At 37.9% G+C, this 23,333-nt stretch overlaps 1 protein-coding gene across 1 annotated transcript in view; it reads left to right on the top strand.

Moving 5' to 3' along the window:
- Positions 1 to 19,413: 19,413 nt before the first annotated feature.
- AHR (aryl hydrocarbon receptor) overlaps positions 19,414 to 23,333 on the top strand; it is a gene marked incomplete at its 5' end in the record, with an annotated part of 46,733 nt that continues 42,813 nt past the window's right edge. The window contains one exon of the mRNA XM_079711629.1: positions 19,414 to 19,478. Within this exon, the coding sequence (XP_079567755.1) occupies positions 19,414 to 19,478 (65 nt within the window). The remainder of the gene's footprint in view (positions 19,479 to 23,333) is intronic.

The following is a 23,333-nucleotide window of genomic DNA, read 5'->3' as shown; positions in this document are numbered from 1 at the left end:
AAGTGAAAAAAAATAAGAACATACTTAATTTCCTAAAACAATGTGTTTCTTCTGATTCCAGGTTTAGCTTTGCTCATTCTATGACAGGCAGTTTATAACACTGGGAAAAGAAAGAAAGAAAAAAAAAAAGGAAGAAAGAAAAGAGGGAAGGGAGAGAGGAAAGGGAGAGAGAAAATTTTGTAAAGGGAAAAATAGAATAAATTTAAAAAGACAAAAGAAAAATCATAGGAAGAAAGACTAAAGAAAATAAACTAAGGCTTTGTCTAAAAAAACAACTATAAAACAGTTCATGACAGTGTGACTGTTCTTTTCCAACATAATGGCTAATGTCTGTTTTGGCAGGTTTCTAGTATATAATAAAACTGAGAAGAAATGACTCTGACCTCACCAAGACTGAGATCATACTGTCATATAGCTGTGTCTTAGGCTACATATATAGCACATAATTCTTTATTCCCCTTACTTTTCTAAAAATCAACAAAACCAATTAAGTTTTATGATACGTGAACGTATACTAGACATTTGAACAAGTCTTTTTTGTTGCTGTTAGAACTTAGAATTCCTGAAATGTAAGAAATAACGTTTAGAAGGCCCTGTTGGTTCCTCACCCAGATCCCCTTTAGCAGGTACTGCAGGCAGCTGCACCCATCCCCCAGATGCTCTGAGTGTTGGCTGACCAGGCTTACTGCTTTCCCTTCTCCTTAACGTTTCCCTCTGCTTTATGGAAGCCTCTATGTCCTGCATCCAGGAGGTTATCCATCCTTCCTTCCTTCCTCCCTGACACGAGCCAGGCTTCTTGCCTCTAGGTGGGACCGACTCTGTGATACAGTTCACATCCCAGGCTGGCTCCAACTGCGACCACTCTCCTGCCTAGGTCCCCCCACCTTCCGATCCTACTTCTCACATCCTCTTCTCCTGAGAGCACTCCCTCTGTAAAAGCTCTTAAAAATGTGCCCTAAAACAGAAGGAAAAGAATTTTTCCCTTGAGAACATTTTAGAAATAATAAATGTCAATGAAATATTATTTTTAAATATATTATTCCCAGTATGTGCTTTTGGTTTGAGGTAATTTTGTTAGATGTTAAGATACGAGCTAGAATCAAATGAAATCTGAATCAGAACTGAATATAACAGCAGAAAAATGTAAGTAATTAAATAATTTTGCCTCTGTCTTTGAACCTTTCACGAACCTAGCAAGACTTTCCTTTCACTGTCTTCAGACCTTGCCCCAAGTTTTTTCTGACTTCCTCAAGCCCTGTTTGCTGGGTAATGCCTGGTCTTCAGCAGTTAGCATATCACTTCAGAACCCCTGAGGTTAGACTGGGCATCCTTTTTACGTGCTTTCAGGGTACCTTGTGTTTACCATAATCCTCAAACTCATCACACTCCATTGTGATTTCCTGTTCACTTCCCTCACCCCAATACTCAGTATATTTTCTGAAAGCGAGGCAAGGACCATGTCTTATTCTTGATGCTATCCCCATTACTTAGTGCGCTCAGGTACTTAAATATTTGTTGAATGAGTGCATCCTTTATGCCTATCAAATAAATATTATACTGTACAATTAATGAAATGATCTGGCTTCAGCATATAAACCAAATTACCTAGATTATCTCGAATTACAAGCAATATATCAAACTTGTTACTGACATCTGAAAAAAAAGAAACATTGTAGCTGAGAAAACTTGACAGTTACCAAATCAATAATTAAACATAGCATGAATGCAATCTTTAGGTTGTTTAAGTTCAACAATCAAATGTTCAGGCTATGTTGTGTTAAGTATACAAATTCAACTCAAACACATATTGATTAAGCACTTAACATTTCACCAACATGGTTTTCAATTGCATAAGAATTATGGCTTATCAATGAAAAAAATTATAAATAATATGATAAAATTAAAAAGTTAAGGAACAAACACATGGCACAAGCAAGTACTTTATGAGATTGATAGAATATTCTTCAAATCAGTTACACATTTCTTGACTTTGCTACATTACTCTGGTTTCAGCCTGGCTCCTGACTCATCTCCATTTCTATATGTGTCTCCTTCTGTGCCCTTGAGACAGACAGACAGACACACACACACACCTATACATCTATATATATATAGATGAAACTAGGAATGGTTTTGATCCCTCATGACTTAAATTCATTCACTTGGACCTCAATTATGATAAACATTCTCCAGTTCTCCCCTAAATGTGCATCGACAGATGAATAGATAAAGAAGATATGGCACATGTATACAATGGAATATTACTCAGCCATAAAAAGAAACGAAATTGAGTTATTTGTAGTAAGGTGGATAGACCTAGAGTCTGTCATACAGAGTGAAGTAAGTCAGAAAGAGAAAAACAAATACCATATGCTAACGCATATATATGGAATCTAAAGAAAAAAAATGGTACTGATGAACGTAGTGGCAGGGCAGAAATAAAGACGTAGACATAGAGGATGGACTTGAGGACATGGGGGCTGGGGAGAGGGGTAAGCTGGGGCGAAGTGAGAGTAGCATCGACATATATACACTACCAAATGTAAAATAGATAGCTAGTGGGAAGCAGCCGCATAGCACAGGGAGATCAGCTCGGTGCTTTGTGATCAGCTAGAGGGGTGGGATAGGGAGGGTGGGAGGGAGGGGATATGGGGATACATGTATGCATATGGCTGATTCAATTTGTTGTACAACAGAAACTAATACAGTATTGTGAAGCAATTATACTCCCATAAAGATGTATTAAAAAAAAAAAGAAAGAACACTCGTGCCTTAATGGTGGTTTGGCATGTGGGCTGGTTTAAAGATAAAAGGTCTCTTGGCTCTGCAGATGCAACAAAAACTGTTTCTGGGGGGAAAAAGATGATAAAAAAGATTATTTTATTACTTTCGAAAGTATGAGGTCAGAGAGCACAGAGCAAAATTTTTCCAAATATGCTCAGAATCTTGACAGACATAGAGTTATGTCTGTCAGTCCGTTTCCACTTACAGAATCATCATAGTGCTTCTAATTATTATGATAAAAATGTAACAATAACAGGAAAATATAAAACTGAAGTGAAGATTTTTCATTTCACTTATAAGAAAGGTATCATTCAAACTCGTGGGCATTCTTAGGACTAGAGACTTAGAATGTCTAGATACCTGTAGTATGTTCAATTGCTGCTCCTGTGTTATTCACCCAACAAAACCAATATTTCACAAAATTTGTTTAGAACAATATTATCTGAGTAAAATTAATGACAGGAAAATACCATGAGACATTTTTAACAGCCACTTGTCATGTCATGAATACCCTTTTTTTTTAAAAAAAAAGGAAACAATATTAAATACACTTAGAGAGTACAGCTTGGTTTTCTCAATGCCCCTATGAGGTATGAATGAAATTTGCATACGTGTGTATCAGGACAGGAAACAGAATAAGCTCCAGGTTCTTTAAGTAGATGGAAACTAAATACAGGGCATTAAAATCTTACAAAATAATTGGAAAGGCTAGAGATGGAGGCTCTAGGCTGGGCATCCAGAAATGTTTCCAGAACATGGCAGAACTGACCTATTAGGGGAACCACTACTTCTGCTTCAGTCAGAAAGGTGAGGAATCCGGAAGTCACTACAGAATTTGAGTTCAAACGCGCACCGCTGTAGCTACAAGTAAGGAATCAGGAAACTACCACTGCTGCCACTGCAACAACCTCTCAAAACCCATGAAACGCAGAACTTGGATGCTGGAACCTATCACACAAAAATCACGTCTTCACAATCTTTATTAGTAGAAAACAGTGCAAGCAGCAGGAAGATGACCTCCACTTGACTTCTGCCTTCTAAATCTTAACAAGGGCATCTAATTGGCTGAACCTAATTTGCATCTGCAACTTTAATTGCGCAGGAATCTGGGAAGTGCAGTTTTTAGCCTTCAAGCTTCTGCAGTACAGAGATGCACACTGCAAAGTGGACAATGGTTTCAACCGGCCACATCCACCTTACGCGATTTGAAGATTTTAGAAATTTCTTACCCAAGATCACAGAACTAGCAAGTGCTAGAGGAACAAACTTGAATTCAAAGATTTTTGGCCACTTGCCCAGTGCTCTTTCCACTACATCACTCTACAGCACTCATTACTCTGTGAAGACATTTGCCAAAGGAGACATATTTTCAAATCTTGTGCTAATTATATTTTCAATGAAGCATTAATTCAGGCATCTGTGAATATTGTTACCTTTTAGTCTTATGTCAAATCTAGTTGTTCTTCCAAACTAAGACTTAATCTTATTTTACAGTACTTACAGTTTAACCAACACAGCAAGGGTTTAATACCTTTGAGTATTTTTCTCAGCAGGCTTGCTGCTTAATCCATTTAATGTCAGAACAACACGAACCTTCTTATTAAAATGGGGGAAAGGACATCATTAGAATACATTAGTGGCTGTCTTTCTGCTGGGTAAGACCGCCAATATGGCAATATTTGTACCTCATCTTTATTTTAATTTGCACTTTCTGCTAACGGTGCAAGGAAAACATTTAAAAAGAAAAGATATGGGGTGCTAAATCCTCTTGAATTTTAATCATGCATAAAAGAAAAATAGAAGACTGAAACTTCTCTTTGAGAAATCTTCCTAAGTGTATACTTCAATATTGAAATTAAAAATATGGAATATGCAAATAAAATACTTGGACAAATGGAAAATTTTTAATGTATCTATAATATCTCATTAAGATAAATTAAATCACAACTTTCATTCCAAATGCTTTTTACAGCAACTTTGGGAACATATTTTTATATGCACATTTAATGATATAAGTACAGAAATTTCTTATCTATACATTAAAAGAAAAATATAAATTACTAGATAACATGTATATTTAGTCTTGATAATACTATGTGAAAATTAAAAGAAGGGGTTAAATTCATGTTACTACATAAAAAATCATTCAGTTCTTGCCCAAGTTAACATTTAACTCTGAGCTGTTCAAGAATAAAAAGAGTTAAAGTTTGCATTTTTTATCTTTCATATGCTTTTCATCTACTGTCAAAACACCCTAGCAGGATTTAGATTGGTATTTTGATTAACACAGGTGTATGTTTGGGTGCTGGTGGTAGTGATGCTTTGCTTCAAAGAATCATGCAAAAGGTTGACATAAATCTTAGATCACAAAATCTTAGTTTAAATAAGTAAATATGGAAAACTATAATGTTTAATAAATTAAATAATTGAAAATCCTATTTCCTGAAGAGTTTAGATAAGGATTGTTTACATTATAAAATAATCCAATTGGTATTCCATCAAATACCAATGTATTCCAAAACAATTATTGATTTCCATGCTTTTTTTCAGAAACACATTTGCTTTATGTGATTCTTTATTTATAGACCCAGATAACCAGGATGGATTCAACCTGAAGCAGGTACAAAAAGAATGTGCAAGGTTTATCCAAAAGCTGGGAATAAATTGAATCCTTTTAAGCCATTCCCATCAGGAATCCTTGCCACTCTAAAGGCAGATGGGAAGTCGATCGATGTTCAGGCAGGAAAGCAACTCAACTGAAGTTTACAGTTTTACAAGGGAAATTCTTTCACCCTGCCTTAGAAGGGAAGGGTGGAGAACCCACTGTTACACAGGACACTCCACCCGCAGCTACATTCCCTTGATTAATTATGTAATCAGATCTCCTTTATCATTATCTACTTACCAATCAGGTAATGGCAGATTTTTCTGTTGTTTGCTATAGAGATTGCTTTAGGAGGGTCCTGAGAGCCTTACTTATTATACTTGTTTGGCATAGCATTAATGTGAAAAGATTTAACTTGGGGTGCAACTTAGCATTTTCCCCAAAAGATTTTTAAAAAGCTATTAATTTAGCATGTAAGCCTTACAGACGTAAATCCTGATTACTGATGCACTGTAAAGTCTTACGCAAGTCAGGGAGTATAAGCAAAAAAGTGGATAATGAAGACATTTCAAATTTATAGTACAAGAACCAGTGAAAAATATTTGTAAGGTAGTGGAAACTATTAGCGTTTTAGTATATGTAAGTAACTGGTGGATACAGCAAAATGAATAATTTGTTGTTAACGTAAATCAGCTAAGTTCTTGAAATGCACAACTAACTACTGTACACATACATCCTTCAGTCCACAGATGGTGCAAAATGGGAATCTCCGCGTCTAAGTTTGTTCTCAAACCAGAGAAGTGCAGAAATTTCCTTTGTGTCTTCTTTCACTTATCTTCCATCTGTTTCCTGGAATATAAAGGGCTAGAGAAAGTTCCAATGCTTTATCTCATGTAAGAGCTGGGTGGGTAATATATCAGTCCTGGTCTCACTGAAACAGTTATCAGGTCTCAAAGAATTATTTTGTCTGGGAATTCTAAACTTGAGGGTAAATGGCTATTTGTTTTGCTCTTATTTTTTTCACTTTTTATTGTGAACACTTTTAACATATGGAAAAATTTAAAGACTAACACAACAACTACCTATATTCCCTTCACACTTGTGTATACATATAAATATACATATATATGTGAATATACATTTTTTTCTTAAATAAGTTGCAGACATCCGGATATTTCATACTTAAATGTTGCAGCATGCATTTCCTGAGATCTCATTCACAACCACAACATAATTATCACCTCTAAAAGTCCTGATGTCCAGGCCACGACCTAAATCAACTAAATCAAAATCTCTTGAAAGGGCCCTAGGCATCAATATTTTTTAAAGCTCCCTGGAGATCACAATGTACAATAAAAGTTGAGGGTCATTGTCTACAGAATGATTAAATTCAAGTGAAATATTTTCAACAAAGGATACATCGTTTTTGTTTTTTAAAATGCATAAGAATGTGCTAGTCTTTTAAAGTTTAGCAGATCTAAATTATAGATTTTAGGACAGAGTGTCATAATAATTTATATTTCCTTAAGTTTTTCTTATCATGTTAATATAATTTTCTTTTTAAATATTTATCTAATATAAATATATTTGAACTTCATTTCAGTATCTTCTATATCATGATTTTAAATGCATGAAATATGTATTGTTATGTAAATCTTAAATATATTTATATCAAAAGCTAAATAACTTTAAGCACAAGATATTTATACATATACCTTATTTAATAAACTGTCAGATATGAATCTTAGCATGTAAAATATAAAGCTTCTTAATAACTTTTTCATAATCAAATGTCATGTTATAAGAATAAAAGGTCCAGCAAGCAAAAGTCAGAATCTAAACCTAATACATGTTAATATTTTAACAGATGACATTTTTCATTTGTTAAAAATCTTGACTTTTTTACGACAAAGCATTCTTCCTAAGTAAATAGAAGTAATTTTGACCAACAACAAATTATTCCTACATTTTATTGTAGGTTCCCTATCAGTGTTAAGATTAATATTAGCTTAAAAGGTATTAACTGACACTGCAGAAATACAAAGGATCATGAGAGATTACTACGAGCAACTATATGCCAATAAAATGGACAACCTGGAAGAAATGGACAAATTCTTAGAAAAGCACAATCTTCTGAGACTGAACCAGGAAGAAATAGAAAATATAAACAGACCAATCACAAGCACTGAAATTGAGACTGTGATTAAAAATCTTCCAACAAACAAAAGCCCAGGACCACATGGCTTCACAGGCGAATTCAATCAAACATTTAGAGAAGAGCTAACACCTATCCTTCTCAAATTCTTCCAAAATACAGCAGAGGGAGGAACACTCCCAAACTCATTCTATAAGACCACCATCACCCTGATACCAAAACCAGACAAAGATGTCACAAAGGAAGAAAACTACAGGCCAATATCACTGATGAACATCAATGCAGAAATCCTGAACAAAATATTAGCAAACAGAATCCAACAGCACATTAAAAGAATCATACACCATGATCAAGTGGGGTTTATCGCAGAAATGCAAGGATTCTTCAATATACGCAAATCAATCAATGTGATACACCATATTAACAAACTGAAGGATAAAAACCATGTGGTAATCTCAATAGATGCAGAAAAAGCTTTTGATAAAATTCAACACCCATTTATGATAAAAGCCTTCCAGAAAGTAGGCACAGAGGGAACTTATGTCAACATAATAAATGCCATATATGACAAATCCACAGCCAACATCATTCTCAATGGTGAAACACTGAAACCATTTACACTAAGATCAGGAACAAGACAAAGTTGCTCACTCTCATCACTGTCATTCAACATAGTTTTGGAAGTGTTAGCCACAGCAATCAGACAAGAAAAAGAAATAAAAGGAATCCCAATCGGAAAAGAAGAAGTAAAACTGTCACTGTTTGCAGATGACATGATACTATACATAGAGAATCCTAATGATGTTACCAGGAGACTGCTAGAGCTAATCAATGAATTTGGTAAAGTAGCAGGATACAAAATTAATGAACAGAAATCCCTTGCATTCCTATACACTAATGCTGAAAAATCTGAAGGAGAAATTAAGGAAACATTCCCATTTACCACTGCAACAAAAAGAATAAAATACCTAGGAATAAACCTACCTAAGGAGACAAAAGACCCATATGCAGAAAACTATAAGACACTGATGAAAGAAATTAAAGATGATGTAAACAGATGGAGAGATATACCATGTTCTTGGATTGGAAGAATCAACATTGTGCAAATGACTATACGTCCCAAAGCAATCTACAGATTCATTGCAATCCCTATCAAACTACCAATGGCATTTTTCACAGAACTAGAACAAAAAATTTCACAATTTGTTTGGAAACACAAAAGACCCCAAATAGCCAAAGCAATCTTGAGAGTGAAAAATGGAGCTGTAGGAATCAGGCTCCCTGACTTCAGACTATACTACAAAGCTACAGTAATCAAGACAGTATGGTACTGGCACCGAAACAGAAATATAGATCAATGGAACAGGATAGAAAGCTCAGAGATAAACCCACGTATATATGGTCACCTTATTTTTGATAAAGGAGGCAAGAATATAACATGGGGAAAAGAGAGTCTCTTCCGTAAGTGGTGCTGTGAAAACTGGACAGCTACATGTAAAAGAATGAAATTTGAACACTCCTAACACCATACACAAAAATAAACTCACAGTGGATTAGAGACCTAAATGTAAGGCCAGACACTATAAAACTCTTTGAAGAAAACATAGGCAGAATACTCTATGACATAAATCACAGCAAGATCCTTTTTGACCCACCTCCTAGAGAAATGGAAATAAAAACAAAAATCAACAAATGGGACCTAATGAAACTTAAAAGCTTTGGCACAGCAAAGGAAACCATAAACAAGACGAAAAGACAATCCTCAGAATGGCAGAAAATATTTGCAAATGAAGCAACTGACAAAGGATTAATCTCCAAAATTGACAAGCAGCTCATGCAGCTCAATATCAAAAAAACAACCCCATCCAAAAATGGGCAGAAGACCTAAATAGACATTTCTCCAAAGAAGATATACAGATTGCCAACAAACACAAGAAAGAATGCTCAACATCACTAATCATTAGAGAAATGCAAATCAAAACTACAATGAGGTATCATCTCACACCAGTCAGAATGGCCATCATCAAAAAATCTACAAACAATAAATGCTGGAGAGGGTGTGGAGAAAAGGGAACATTCTTGCACTGTTGGTGGGAATGTAAATTGATACAGCCACTATGGAGAACAGGATGGAGGTTCCTTAAAAAACTAAAAATAGAACTACCATACAACCCAGCAATCCCACTACTGGGCATATACCCTGAGAAAACCATAATTCAAAAAGAGTCATGTACCACAATGTCCATTGCAGCTCTATTTACAATAGCCAGGACATGAAAGCAACCTAAGTGTCCATTGACAGATGAATGGATAAAGAAGACGTGGCACATATATAGGATGGAATATTACTCAGCCACAGAAAGACACAAAATTGAGTTATTTGTAGTGAGGTGGATGGACCTAGAGTCTGTCATACAGAGTGAAGTAAGTCAGAAATACTTATAAATAAATACTGTATGCTAACACATATATATGGAACCTAAAAAAAAAAAAGTTCTGAAGAACCTAGGGGCAGGACAGGAATAAAGATGAAGACATAGAGAATGGACTTGATGACACAGGGAGGGGGAAGGGTAAGCTGGGACAAAGTGAGAGAGTGGCATGGACTTATATACACTACCAAACGTAAAATAGATAGCTAGTGGGAAGCAGCCGCATAGCACAGGGAGATCAGCTCGGCGTTTTGTGACCACCTAGAGGCGTGGAATTGGGAGGGTGGGAGGGAGATGCAAGAGGGAGGAGATATGGGGATATATGTATGTGTATAGCTGATTCACTTTGTTATAAAGCAGAAACTAACACACCATTGTAAAGCAATTATACTCCAGTAAAGATGTTAAAAAAAAAAAAGGTATTACTTTTTTTTGGCTTCTGACTATGACATTGTGTAGCATATACAAGCAAGAAAAGAGGGCATTATGCATTTAGAAATAGCCCTTAGATACTTACGTCTGTTATTTTGTGTTAGAGCAAGCAACTCGTAAACTGATTATTTTTCAAGAAATGAATCAAACCAGTTCACAGTGAGATAAATTATATATTTTTGACTGGAATAGAAGCCACAAGACCTGAATTCTAGGCTTTGATTAGCAATGTACTTTATCTCAGGTTTCTCATCTGTTAATGAAGGGTTTAGCTATGCCAAAGATTCTCAGACTTTCCCAGTCCATGGCTCTCTTATTGTCTCAGAAATGTTTTCATGGTGTGGAGGCTAAAAGAAATACCTAACAATTCCATTTATTAAGTAGCTAGGTCCAAACTTATTATGTATGTCTGTCCTAACAACTTTGTTGCTATTAAAAAATAATAATACACATACATTTTTTAAACTTTTTGTTACGTTCTTAATGGCGTGTGCATGTTTATAGGGTACTTTACAAATTCTGAAACCTTGGAATTGGATGGGAAACCAGTGTCCTCATTTCCTGTTCCATAGGCATTTTCCCATGGTTCTTGTGTTTTATAACAGCAGCTTACAAAACACTGCTTCAAAAGATGTCATCAAAAGGTCTGAGTACAGGGCTTCCCTCATGGCGCAGTGGTTGAGAGTCCGCCTGCCGATGCAGGTGACACGGGTTCATGCCCTGGTCCGGGAAGATCCCACATGCCCCGGAGCGGCTAGGCCCAAGAGTCATGGCCGCTGAGCCTGCATGTCCGGAGCCTGTGCTCCGCAAGGGGAGAGGCCGCAACAGTGAGAGGCCCGTGTACCGCAAAAAAAAAAAAAAAAAAAGGACTGAGTACAATTTCATGTTGAAGGTCTTATCTAATTGGAGGTAGTGTTTTGTATGGTGTGCAACTGATGTCACTGTGTTGGCCTTGAAAATTTTAAATATCCCATGAATGTAAGCTCTATGAGGTGCCCCTTTGAGTTTGTTGTGGTGCCCTTGGGGTGCCCCAGTACACAGTTTGTGAAGGATGGGCTATGCTCTCTAAAATATTTAATGTAAATGTAATATGTGATGTAAAATGTAGAAGCAGAGGATAAGTGAAATAGATCATTCTGAAGCCCTGGGGTAAGAAACTGCAGGATTGAAAAGAAGGTAAAAATTGTAATAAATGTCTGTCTGCTTGGGGTGCACTTTCCCTCCCCATGTCACCTACAAAATACCTACCTGTGTCTCACAATTCGCCTCAGGGCAGCCTCCCTTAACCAAGGCAAATTCACCTATTACACATTCTCAGAGTACTCATCTCAGAGCACTTATCATAGTGGCAATTATATATTTATTTGTATAACTACTTGTATAACTTCTCTCTCTCATTAGAATGTAAGCTCTAAGAGGCTAGGAATATGTCTGGTTCCAGCACCACATCCCACAGTCTGGTATATTATAGAAGCTAAAACCTTGCTGGATGAAATGAATAAATGCACATACTCTGACAGAATAAGGTCAGCATTCATTTCAGTTCTTTTTTATTGTAAAACAGCTGCTATTTATAGTAGCATTCCTAAAACTTATTTCTTTTTCTCATAACATTTAGCAGGAAAAAAAGAACCCACAGATATAAAGCTGCATCGTAAACCTCAGAAAGTAATCTCGCCTAAACTAAATAAAAGGATAATGTTGCTTTGGAAAAGGCAGTCAAATATTCATAAACTCTTAGAGGCAAATTAATTTTATATGAAAAAGTCATTTTTTGGAAGGTGTGATTTTATTTTTATCTTAAATTAATTTTTATTGGAGTATATTTGATTTACAATGTTGTGTTAGTTTCTGCTGTACAGCAAAGTGAATCAGTTATACATACATCCACTCTTTATTAGATTCTATTCCCATATAGGTCATTACAGAGTACTGAGTAGAGTTCCCTGTGCTATACAGTAGGTTCTTATTAGTTGTAGTGTGTATATGTCAATCCCAGTCTCCCAATTTGTCCCTCCCCCACCCTTCCCCCATGGTAACCATAAGTGTTTTTCCTACGTCTGTGACTCTATTTCTGTTTTGTAAATAGGTTCATTTGTACCATTTTTTTTAGATTCCACATATAAGCGATATCACATGATATTTGTCTTTCTCTGACTTACTTCACTCAGGATGACCATCTCTATGTCCATCCATGTTGCTGCAAATGGCATTATTTCACTTTTGTTATGGCTGAGTAATATTCCATTGTATATATGTACCACATCTTCTTTATCCATTCCTATGTCAATGGACATTTAGGTGGCTTCCATGCCCTGGCTATTGTAAATAGTACTGCAATGAATATTGAGGTACGTGTATCTGTTCAAATTATGGTTTTCTCCAGATATATGCCCCGGAGTGGGAATGCTGGATCATATGGGAGCTTTATTTTCAGTCTTTTAAGGAACCTCCATACTGTTCTCCATAGAGGCTGTACCAAGTTACATTCCCACAAAGAGTGCAGGAGGGTTCCCTTTTCTCCACACCCTCTCCAGAATTTATTGTTTGTAGATTTTTTGATGATGGCCATTCTGAACGGTGTGACTTCGTATCTCATTGTAGTTTTGATTTGCATTTCTCTAATAATTAGGAATGCTGAGCATATTTTCATGGGCCTTTTGGTCATCTGTATGTCGTCTTTGGAGAAATGTCTATTTAGATCTTCCACCCATTTTTTGATTGGGTTTTTTGTTTTGGGTTCTTTTGTTGTTTGTTTTTTGACATTGAGCTGCATGAGCTGTTTGTATATTTTGGCAATTCCTTGTCAGTCATTTCATTTGCAAATATTTTCTCGATTCTGTGGGTTGTCTTTTCATTTTTATTTTAAACATTCCTTTTCATGATTTTAAAAAAATTTTACTTATTTATTTATTTTATTTATTTACTTTTGGCTGCATTAGGTCTTTGTTGCTGCACGCAGGCTTTCTCTAGTTGTGGGCAGCAGGGGCTACTCTTCGTTGAGGTGTGCAGGTTTCTCATTGAGCTGGCTTCTCTTGTTGTGGAGCATAGGCTCTAGGTGCATGGGCTTCAGTAGTTGAGGCTCATGGGCTCTAGAGCCACGGGTTAAGTAGTTGTGGCACACAGGCTTAGTTGCTCTGCAGCATGTGGGATCTTCCCAGACCAGGGATCAAACCCACGTCCCCTGCATTGGCAGGTGAATTCTTAACCACTGCGCCACCAGGGAAGTTCTGTCTTTTCATTTTGCTTATGGTTTCCTTTGCTGTGCAAAAGCTTTTACGTTTAATTAGGTCCCATTTATTTATTTTCGTTTATATTTTCTTTTTTTAAAACTAAATTTATTTATTTGTTTTTATTTTTGGCTGTGTTGGGTCTTTGTTGCTGCACGCAGGCTTTCTCTAGTTGTGGGGAGTGGGGGCTACTCTGTTGCGGTGCACAGGCTTCTCATTGTTGTGGCTTCACATTTCAGAGCACGGGCTCTAGGCGTGTGGGCTTCAGTAGTTGTGGCACGCGGGCTTAGTTGCTCCGCGGCATGTGGGATCTTCCCGGGCCAGGGCTAGAATCCGTGTACCCTGCGTTGGCAGGCGGATTCTTAACCACTGTGCCACCAGGGAAGACCTCGTTTATATTTTCATTACTCTATCAGGTGGATCAGAAAAGATCTTGCTGTGCTTTATGTCAGAGAGTGTTCTGCCTATGTTTTCCTCTAAGAGTTTTATAGTATCGGATCTTGTGTTTAGGTCTTTAATCCATTTTGAGTTTATTTTTGTATATGGTGTTAGAGAATGTTCTAATTTCATTCCTTTACATGTAGCTGTCCAGTTTTCTCAGCACCACTTATTGAAGAGACTGTCTTTTCTCCATTGTATATCCTTGCCTCCTTTGTAATAGATTAGGTGCCCATAGGTGTGTGGGTTTGTCTCTGGACTTTCTATTCTGTTCCATTGATCTATATTTCTGTTTTTGTGCCAGTACCATACTGTTTTGATTACTGTAGCTTTGTAGCAGAAAAAGCCATGTTATTACATAAAAATTGCTCATAGAAAATTTTAAAATCTTAGCAAAGGCCACAGACCACACTTTGAGAACCATGTTCTACAGTGGTGATATTAGAAGTAGAAGGTGATAGTTTCTAGAAAGTGGCAACTCATTCTTTTTTTTTTTAATGGCATTCTACTACAAAGCCTGATTTTATTGACATAGTAAGCACAAATTTTAAGTGAAGTGCATGATGTCACTATTAAAATGAAATGAATTCTGAAAATCTTACTGATACTCTATTTTAATCCTGGTATAAAGATCAATTAGTAAAATAAAGTCAAACAGAATCCTAAAGTCAAACAGAATCCTAAAGTCAAACAGGAAATAGGGATATGGAAATAGGACAAAATAAGATAGCAAAGGATTGTATTAAATAACTAACAACCTTAAAAAGGGTGGACTTTTAAAACAGTAGATTAAGATTGATTTATGGGATTTTGTACATTTAGTATATCCCTTTTCTGAAAAAGCACTTTAAGGTACAGAATCGATAAATTATGTTTTGTTATGCATTTTTCACCCTTAAAGTTCCTATGCAAGGAGGAAATTATTTGTTTACACTTTATACATTTTAGACAGAATGGCTATGGATAATAATACAGAGATGGGGAAATAAAAGAGAAGGTAAGATAAAGATGGTTGATTCTGTGCCCCTGGAATTGCTAATCCATAAACAGCAAACTCCTCTGTATGCACTGTCTTCTTTGGGAACTCATTCCACCTTTTGCCTTAAACTAAAATCTAGCTCTCCCCAAGGCTATCAGCTCCCAAATGGTGCCTAATTATTTTCTTTCATCACGTATACAGGATATAGTGTTGATGTCCACCTAGTTCCCCATTGCCACATCCTGGATCACTTTTACCTTACAGTCTTGTAAAATTAAAATAAAACAAAAACCATCACCCACAAAACACACCTGTCCCTTTGTAGGTCATGCTACCTCCTCATCACACCTTCTTCATTTTTCCGATCCAAAATTACCAGCCTACTCTATCTCACCCACCACTCTTCTGTCCCCCAGCTTCTGTAGAGTAATGTTCCTCAAACTTTATGTACCTTTGAATCACCTGGGTGATCTTATTAAATTCAGATTCTGAGTCAGTAAGGACACCCAGAGATTCTGCATTTCTCATAATTCTCATGAGAAGCTGTGGACCACTTCGAAGAGTAAAGCACTAGAGGAGCTGTTTCTGTTATTTATCTAAACTACAGTTATCCTAACTCTCCCTTTCTGCTTTGGCACTCTTTCCCTCCTGCCTTTACTATTTTTAGTATCAGTTCTTCTTCTTAATGTTCTTTGTCTTTTTTACACAGTCAGTTTCAATCTCTCTCTCACCTCTCTCTCATCTGCTTAAGTACCACCCACTTAAAAAAAAAAAAAAAAAATATATATATATATATATATATATATATATATATATATATCCCAATTTAACCCTTTACTCCCCCTAGCTGCCATCCTAGGTCTCTCACTTTCACAAACTTTTTTTTTTTTTTTTTTTTTTTTTTTTTTTTTTTTTTTTTTTTTTTTTTCTGTACGTGGGCCTCTCACTGCTGTGGCCTCTCCCGTTGCGGAGCACAGGCTCCGGACACACACAGGCTCCGCGGCCATGGCTCGCGGGCCCAGCCGCTCCGCGGCATGTGGGATCTTCCGGGATCGGGGCACGAACCCGTGTCCCCTGCATCGGCAGGCGGACTCTCAACCACTGCGCCACCAGGGAAGCCCCACAAACTTTTTTAAAAAAACAATTGTCTGTGTTTGCCGATGTCACCTCCTCATCTCCAGTTCAATTCTGTTCCCACTTCCGTGTGATTTGTAGGTCCATTAGCCCACCAACGGTGTTCACTAAAGTTACAAATTACCCCATTTTGAGAAGCCAAAAAGACATATCCAGTTCTCATCTTATTTGAACCTCTCAACAGCATTCAATACTGTGAACCACTCTGACATTTTTCCACTTTGTCCTCCATGACAAAAGTCTCATTTTCTTGTTACCATTCTAGCAAATCTTTTTCAGTTTTACAGCACCATAATCTTCTATCCGGCAATTAGATATTACATACTGAAATTTTTTGGTGCCCAGTCCTCCTTTTCTACCATATATTTGCACCCCACAACCTTCATAATCTCTTCTTTGTCACTTAAATGCAAATGATTTCTGAGATATTCTCCAGCTCACACACCTTTGAGTTACAAACCTATATATCCTACGGCCTACTTGACCCCTTTGATGTCTCAAAGGTACCTCAAACATAAGAGATCCAAGCTAAACTAATAATTTCCCACTGGCACATGCCATTATTACATAGCCTGATACATAGTCCAAAAAGCTATTATTGTGTTTTTGACACATCCTCTTCCGTCATTGTCATATATTCATCCTTTCCATCTTTCAAGACCTCCTCAAATTCTATGGAACCTATTCACTTTTTTTCCATGTACACTATCACCTCCACCCTCGTATCAGTAATTGTCACCCCTTGGCTGGGCTACTGCTAATGGTTTCCTAAGGAGTATCATTTCCATTCCTTTCTGCTCCTCCCTCTTTTATCTGTTCTATACCCTGCAGATATGGTGATATTTTGAAACACAAATTTGATCATATTTGCCCTTCTCCCCTGCTCATCCTGAACTTGTTTTAGTCCATTATACTACTTACCAGGCTCCTTCCCACTAAACAGATGTTGCTTGTACTATTTCATTGGCTTGGAATGCCCTTCCCCTCTTTTCTCCTAAGACTTTATCCTTCAGCCCGCAACTCAACTGTCATGATTTTGGGAAAGCCTATCTTTGTCTCAATGACTAGGTCAAATTTCTCTACTAGGAGACCATACTGAATCGTGTACGTCTCCATTACAGTATTTCCTGAGAGTATGGTACTTTTCTGTTTTTGTTCACCATTGTCTCCTCAGTACTAGAACAATCTTGGCACACAGGCATTACCCTCAAAATGTCTCTTAATTGAATTAATGTGTGGAGGGGATAATTATCCACAATATTTGGGTAGGAATTGCAAATGATATGGCATTTGAGTTGGGCACTCTCAGTGTTATTATTGAAGAATAAGGTGGAGGAAGATGAATTAGGGGTGTTGCTAAGCACAAAATTTAATAGTATTTGCTGGAATATTTAGATGTAAGTGGTAGGGGAGTTGAAGATGTTTCATAGGTTCATTGGAGAATGGTTGAGCCAATGACAGAGCAAGGTTTCAGCTAAAGAAATTCATGTTCAATTTATCAATGTTCTGAATTTGAGGTAGCAAACTCACCAGGTGGAAATGGTTTGATGACATTTTAAAATGTAGGAATGGATATGGTGTGAGATTTCATCTAGACATCTTAGTCTGGTTGCCCTTCTGCTCCTGACAAGCAAAACATACTCCTCTCGTCATTTATTTCCTTATTATCTATTCTTTCTTTTTTTTTCTCTATCCCACTGTCACTTCCCTGGACTTTTACCTGGACTAATTCAACAACTCCTTAACTACTCTCCCTGCATCCAGTCTTGCTCTCCTGTAATCCAGTTTGCACTTTCATTCCAGAGTGACTTTTCCAAGACACCAGAATGTCATTTTCCTGCTGTGGATCCTTAAAATGTTTCCATTGACTGCAGAATAAAATCTGGACTCTTGATCAAAGCTTTATGATTTGATCCTAGAATTCCTGAATTTCACTTGCAGTTCCTCTCTCCAACCATACCAGACTACTTATCCTCAAATGCCTCCTGCTGCCTTTCTTCCTTGCTTTCTACCTTACTGAAATCTGACTACAGATTAACAAAGTTATTCTGGCTGGGGAAAAAATACTATACTGACTAGTATGGAGACAAAAACCAAACCCAAACAAAAAGACAAGTAAACGCCTAGCCTTCAAGTTCAACTCAGATGTGGCCTCCTGCAGATTTCTTCTCTAGGAAAATTTATAGTTCCACTGGTTATCTGCCAGCTCACTGTAATTCTTAGCCCAAAGTTAGCTGCGTCACTGTCTCTTACATAGGTGAATTTAAGCTCACTATTTGGCATTTCTATCCTTGAGACTGTCTAATTACAAAGCGTTTGGCTACACATAATTTGTTGTCTCACATCTTTCTGGGCTGGAAATGTGTCCACAGATTCCTTCCCTTGACCTCAAGAACATGGATACCGGGGGTGGGGGAGGGGGTCATTACGCCTTGCGTCATCACGTGCCGAGAGGGTGGGGCCCTCAAGGGAACTGTAAGGAAGGGCGGAGTCAAGTAGAATGGGGCGGGGCTGCTAGGGGCGGGGCTTAGAGAGGAGGGGCCACGGGGCGGGGCGGGGCCAGAGAGGAGTCGGGGGTGCTTCTGCCATTCAGCCGGTGCAAGCGGCGGCGGGAGGCAGCGCCTGTCGAGTCCCCTCGACGCTAGGTTCCGAGAGCGTCACTGGGACCACCGGCTCAGACCAGGGGCAGACGCGTAGTCGAGCGGAAGCTGGTGGCACCGAAAGCGGCGGCCGGAGTCCGAGCTCCAAAGGCGGGAAGTACCCGGGATCGGGGAAGCCCCGGGAGCAGCGCGGCGTCGCCTCCCTTACCCAAGGGGCCGCGGCGACGGTCACGGGGCGCGGCGCCAGAGCGCGCGACCCAGGCTGGGATTCCAAACAGGCGGCCCAGGCTCCTCCTCCATTCGGGCCGCCTCACCTGCGGGCAGCGCTGCGCCGCCTCCGCTGGTATAGACGGCACCTGCGTCGCCCGGCTCACCGGTCTCCGCCCCTCGACCGCCGGCGCCAGGCCCGGGCGGCGCACTTGGACTCGGGGCTGCGGGAGCCAAGGCTCTTGGGGTGCGGCGTCTTCGCCACCGCCCGGGGAGGGTGCAGGTGGAGCGGGCGCGGCTGCGTGGAACCCGGCGCCGGCCGCCGCCGCCGTCGCCGTCGTCCCGGTCGCCGCCGGGTCCCGGGAACCGGGCTGTCCGCGCCCGCGCCCGGGGAGGAGCCGCCGCCAGCCGGGCACCATGAACAGCAGCAGCGCCAACATCACCTACGCCAGTCGCAAGCGGCGGAAGCCGGTGCAGAAAACGTGAGTGTCTGGTGCGCGTCCTCTGCGCGGGGGTGGGCGCTCAGGCGCGCAGGTGCGGGAGGCCGCTCCACCCGCGCCCACATCCCCGCGGCCTGGGGATTAGGTCCCTTCCCCACGCAGTCCGTGGAATCGCGATTTGGAGGCCGGTCGAGAAACCCAGGCCTTGGGCTTTTCCGTGTTTAAAGATTGCATTTAAAAAATTGTGCCCCCCGTTCCCCAGTCTCCAGGGCACGCGCACCCTCGCACCCCCCCCCCCCCCCCATTTGTAGCACTGTTCACTGTGCTGTGGTCCTAATTTGTTGACAGCTCTGGTCTGCCCTGTGGGGCTGGTGGATTAGTTAACCTAAGCCCGTCTTGAAATCCCCTTTCACATTTAATATCCTCCTCGGTTAGGTTAGAGGACGGTCACCATTCTCACTCCTGATGCGGGGAGATGCTTTTAAGAGCTAAACACGTGCTGTCTGCAGGAAAGGGAATGAGTGCTTTTCTGAAGGTATTTTTTAGTCCGGTGCAACTGGCTTTCCGTTGCACTCTTATTTGGCAGTAATTTTGTAGCGCTCAGCGTGAACGCTTCGGTACAATGTATAGAGATGGTAGCAGTTTTGAGTGAGTGTAGTAGCCAGAATACAGTAACGGATTTGTATTTTCAGTCACCTTTTGGGGGAGCTTTCTTATCACTTTGGAGGTGGTTTTAGGGTCTGTAAATGATTTGGAGCTGGAATTATTGAAACAGACGTTTTCATTCTTAGCATCTTTCTCTAATTCCCTTCTCCCTCTATTTCCAAGTTTAGTCAGTTCTGATAGATTACAAACTTAGATTTTTTGTTTGTTTGTTTTGGTGGGGTATTTGTGTGAGATGGCAAATACTTTTTTTTTTTTTTTCAGAAGAAAGAAAAATCCGTGCTTGAGACAGATTTACTTTTGTGAATTGGCAGTATTCATGTGTTTATTCCTAATTATTATCCCTGAGTTATTTTACTTCACATTTTTCAAACTTTCATAAACAATTTTCAGAACACATTAAACAGTTACTCAGAACAAATCAGAAGTGTGCATTTGGCTTAAAACTTAATTTAGGTCACTAATCCAAACCAGAAAAATAACAGTTTAAGATTAATATTTAAGACCAGTTTAAAAGTTAAATTATTCTAGAGTTTTAATTTCCTTTTAGAATTTCAGTGATTATAGGTCTTCAGATCTAGACTTGGCATTAACAGAGGATATTCATCTATAAATAGACTGATTAATATTTGGAAGACTTATCCTGCAGTGTGGCCGACATTAGGAATACTGCCGAGTCAGCAGTTTTTGTCTTGGCAGTTCTGTTGACATTGGTTTACAATACTTGCGTTTTACAGAGTGGTTTCTTATATAAAAATGTATTTGTCTCATTTGACTTTGTCCTTAGTGGTTATTTAAAATTGAGAGGCGTCACAAACACTTCTATGTATTTATTAATACACTAGTATACTTGGCATTATATATAATAGAGTTATCATAGGTTTTATGTATATGGTCAGAAAACCTGAAGATGTCCCTGATGGATTTTTAAGTTACTGCATTTCAGTCAGTGTGTTACAGAAAGACCTAGATGACTTTAATAGAATGCTTTAATTTTTATTCATCATAAAGTTTAACATTTTTGGCTTCTCGTTAATGTTTTATTAAAGATTTTTCCTTTAAACATAGTACTGTACATTTTCTTTTATTTATGTAAGATGTACCTTTTATTACTTTATCTTAGCATTTTAATATACTTTCTAAGATGCCAGTATATTTGTATTTAATCATCTTTAATACAATACAACTAAAGTGTTTCCACATTCACCCTTATTTTATTTAGTTAGTATAAATGTTTATCAGATCTTTATTGAGCATCATACGTTGCTTTTAATCATATAAATGCCTTAAAATGTCACTGCTCCATAAGAAAAGCCTAGTGCTGGCATTTACAGAATCACATGAAATTGTTTATAAATTGTTTTTACCAGAATGAAAAAATGGTTAACTTAAAATGCAGTTAATCAAAGTCCATTTTAAGAATGGGGCCATAAACCCAATATTAAGTTTAATGTGTTTTTTTAGTTAAATTACTAGTTTGTGGCTAATAGGCTCTATAATATGTTGGCACATTGTCAGAAAAATTCATCTTGTTTGAGCTGAAAATGTTATTGAGATCTATTTAACTTTGACCCCTTAAGTCAGCCATTGTATCTTACTTAAAGAGAAAATATGTTGTAGCATAATTATAGGACTGTTAATAAGATGGCCATTTAAATATACAATTCCATAAAATTTTGGAATCAAGTGGGTGACATAATTTTAACCTGAAGCTCTTCCAATCTTCAATGGAATTTATTAAACGGGATAAACGCCCCCTAGTGGCAAAGTCCAACGTTGCAAATTATCTTAGTACGAAATATATTTTAAACGTGTTAAATTTAATCCCACTAAAGTATATAGTAGACACTCAGTAAATGTTTCTTTTCTTTTCGGAGTAATGAAAGCTAGAAGATTAAAGGATATGAAGGAACCTTGCATCTGATCCATGTTCCTAAAGAAATTTTCAAAGATACCCTTAGGAATAGGTTCTACTGTTTCCTTACATGTTCCTTAAAATAACCCTGCTCAAAAAAAAAAAAAAAAAGAAAGAAAGAAAGAAAGAAAAAAACAATTTGTTTTTACTTAAATCCTCTTCTTGTTTTATTTTCTTTGGAGATGAAAGCCTTTTTGTACATTTCTTTAATTACTTTGCTGCATGAACATAGGTGAAAAGCACACTATTGAATTAAATAGAGTCTGGGTTTGTTTTCCCCTAATGATAATAACTTTGGATGTATTTTTGTAGTTTTTAAGTTCTATTAATACATAAAAAGTTTTAGTGGTACTTCAATTTACGATATTTTTAGAAAATTAGTGCTGAATATTGGCAAATAATAGGTGTTGAGTAAATGAAATCTACACTTAAAAATGATATCAGCAGTGGTGGTGATCAAGCCAGCCATCATGAAGTGTCAGAGTTAGAAATAACTTCTCAGCCTTAGTTGACCCTTTTTACTTTGTTAACAGTCTAATAACATTAGTATAAAAGCAGTGTCTTCCTTGCTATGTTTGCTAAATTGCTCTTCATTCTATTGAAACCTAATGAACCTCACTTACACAATACCTACTTAGTTGAATAAAATTATGTTTTACTGAAAATGTTTGATATAAACATACTATGATAAAATTTCCTAAATAGCTTCTAAAATAAAAATATAGGTATTTTTAGTTACATAGTTGTTTCTCCACTGTTGTTTTTCTTTCAAATAAGCTTTGTTCAGATAGTTTATACATAGTGACTATAAAGGCTCTCACATATTGGACCTATGAAATAAGTAAGTGAAAGTGATTAGTTATTGGTAACATTTATAAAAATAAATGGTGTAAAGAGGAAACAGCACTAGTTGAAAAAGCACTAGTTCTAAACTAAAATTGAAAAAGTACTAGTTCTAAACTAAAAGATGAGGTCTACTTTTCTCACTTGTATAGGTCTGGGCAAGTGATTGACCAATAAGGCAGGCAGTCAACACCTACATTGCCACTCTCGCAACTAAAATTAGCAGAAGAAGAGTATTTTATAAGCTGTAAAGACTTCCAACAGAAATATAGATTCTATTTTTAAATAATTTCAGCTTACATTATCACAGAGGAATCAATTCTCCTGTGAAACAGTAAGAGGCAGTATATGATTGCATTCTCAATTGTGGGTAATGAAATGTGCTACTCCACTGGTGAAAAAACTTACACAGTACATGCTTATTGGTGCATGTAATTTAGACACTTACTTAGAGATTAGTACCATGCAAATCTTTA

Source organism: Hyperoodon ampullatus (genome assembly GCF_949752795.1).
Source record: "Hyperoodon ampullatus genome assembly, chromosome: 9".
Taxonomy (NCBI): Eukaryota; Metazoa; Chordata; class Mammalia; order Artiodactyla; family Ziphiidae; genus Hyperoodon; species Hyperoodon ampullatus.
This window is presented reverse-complemented; position numbering and strand designations above follow the sequence as displayed.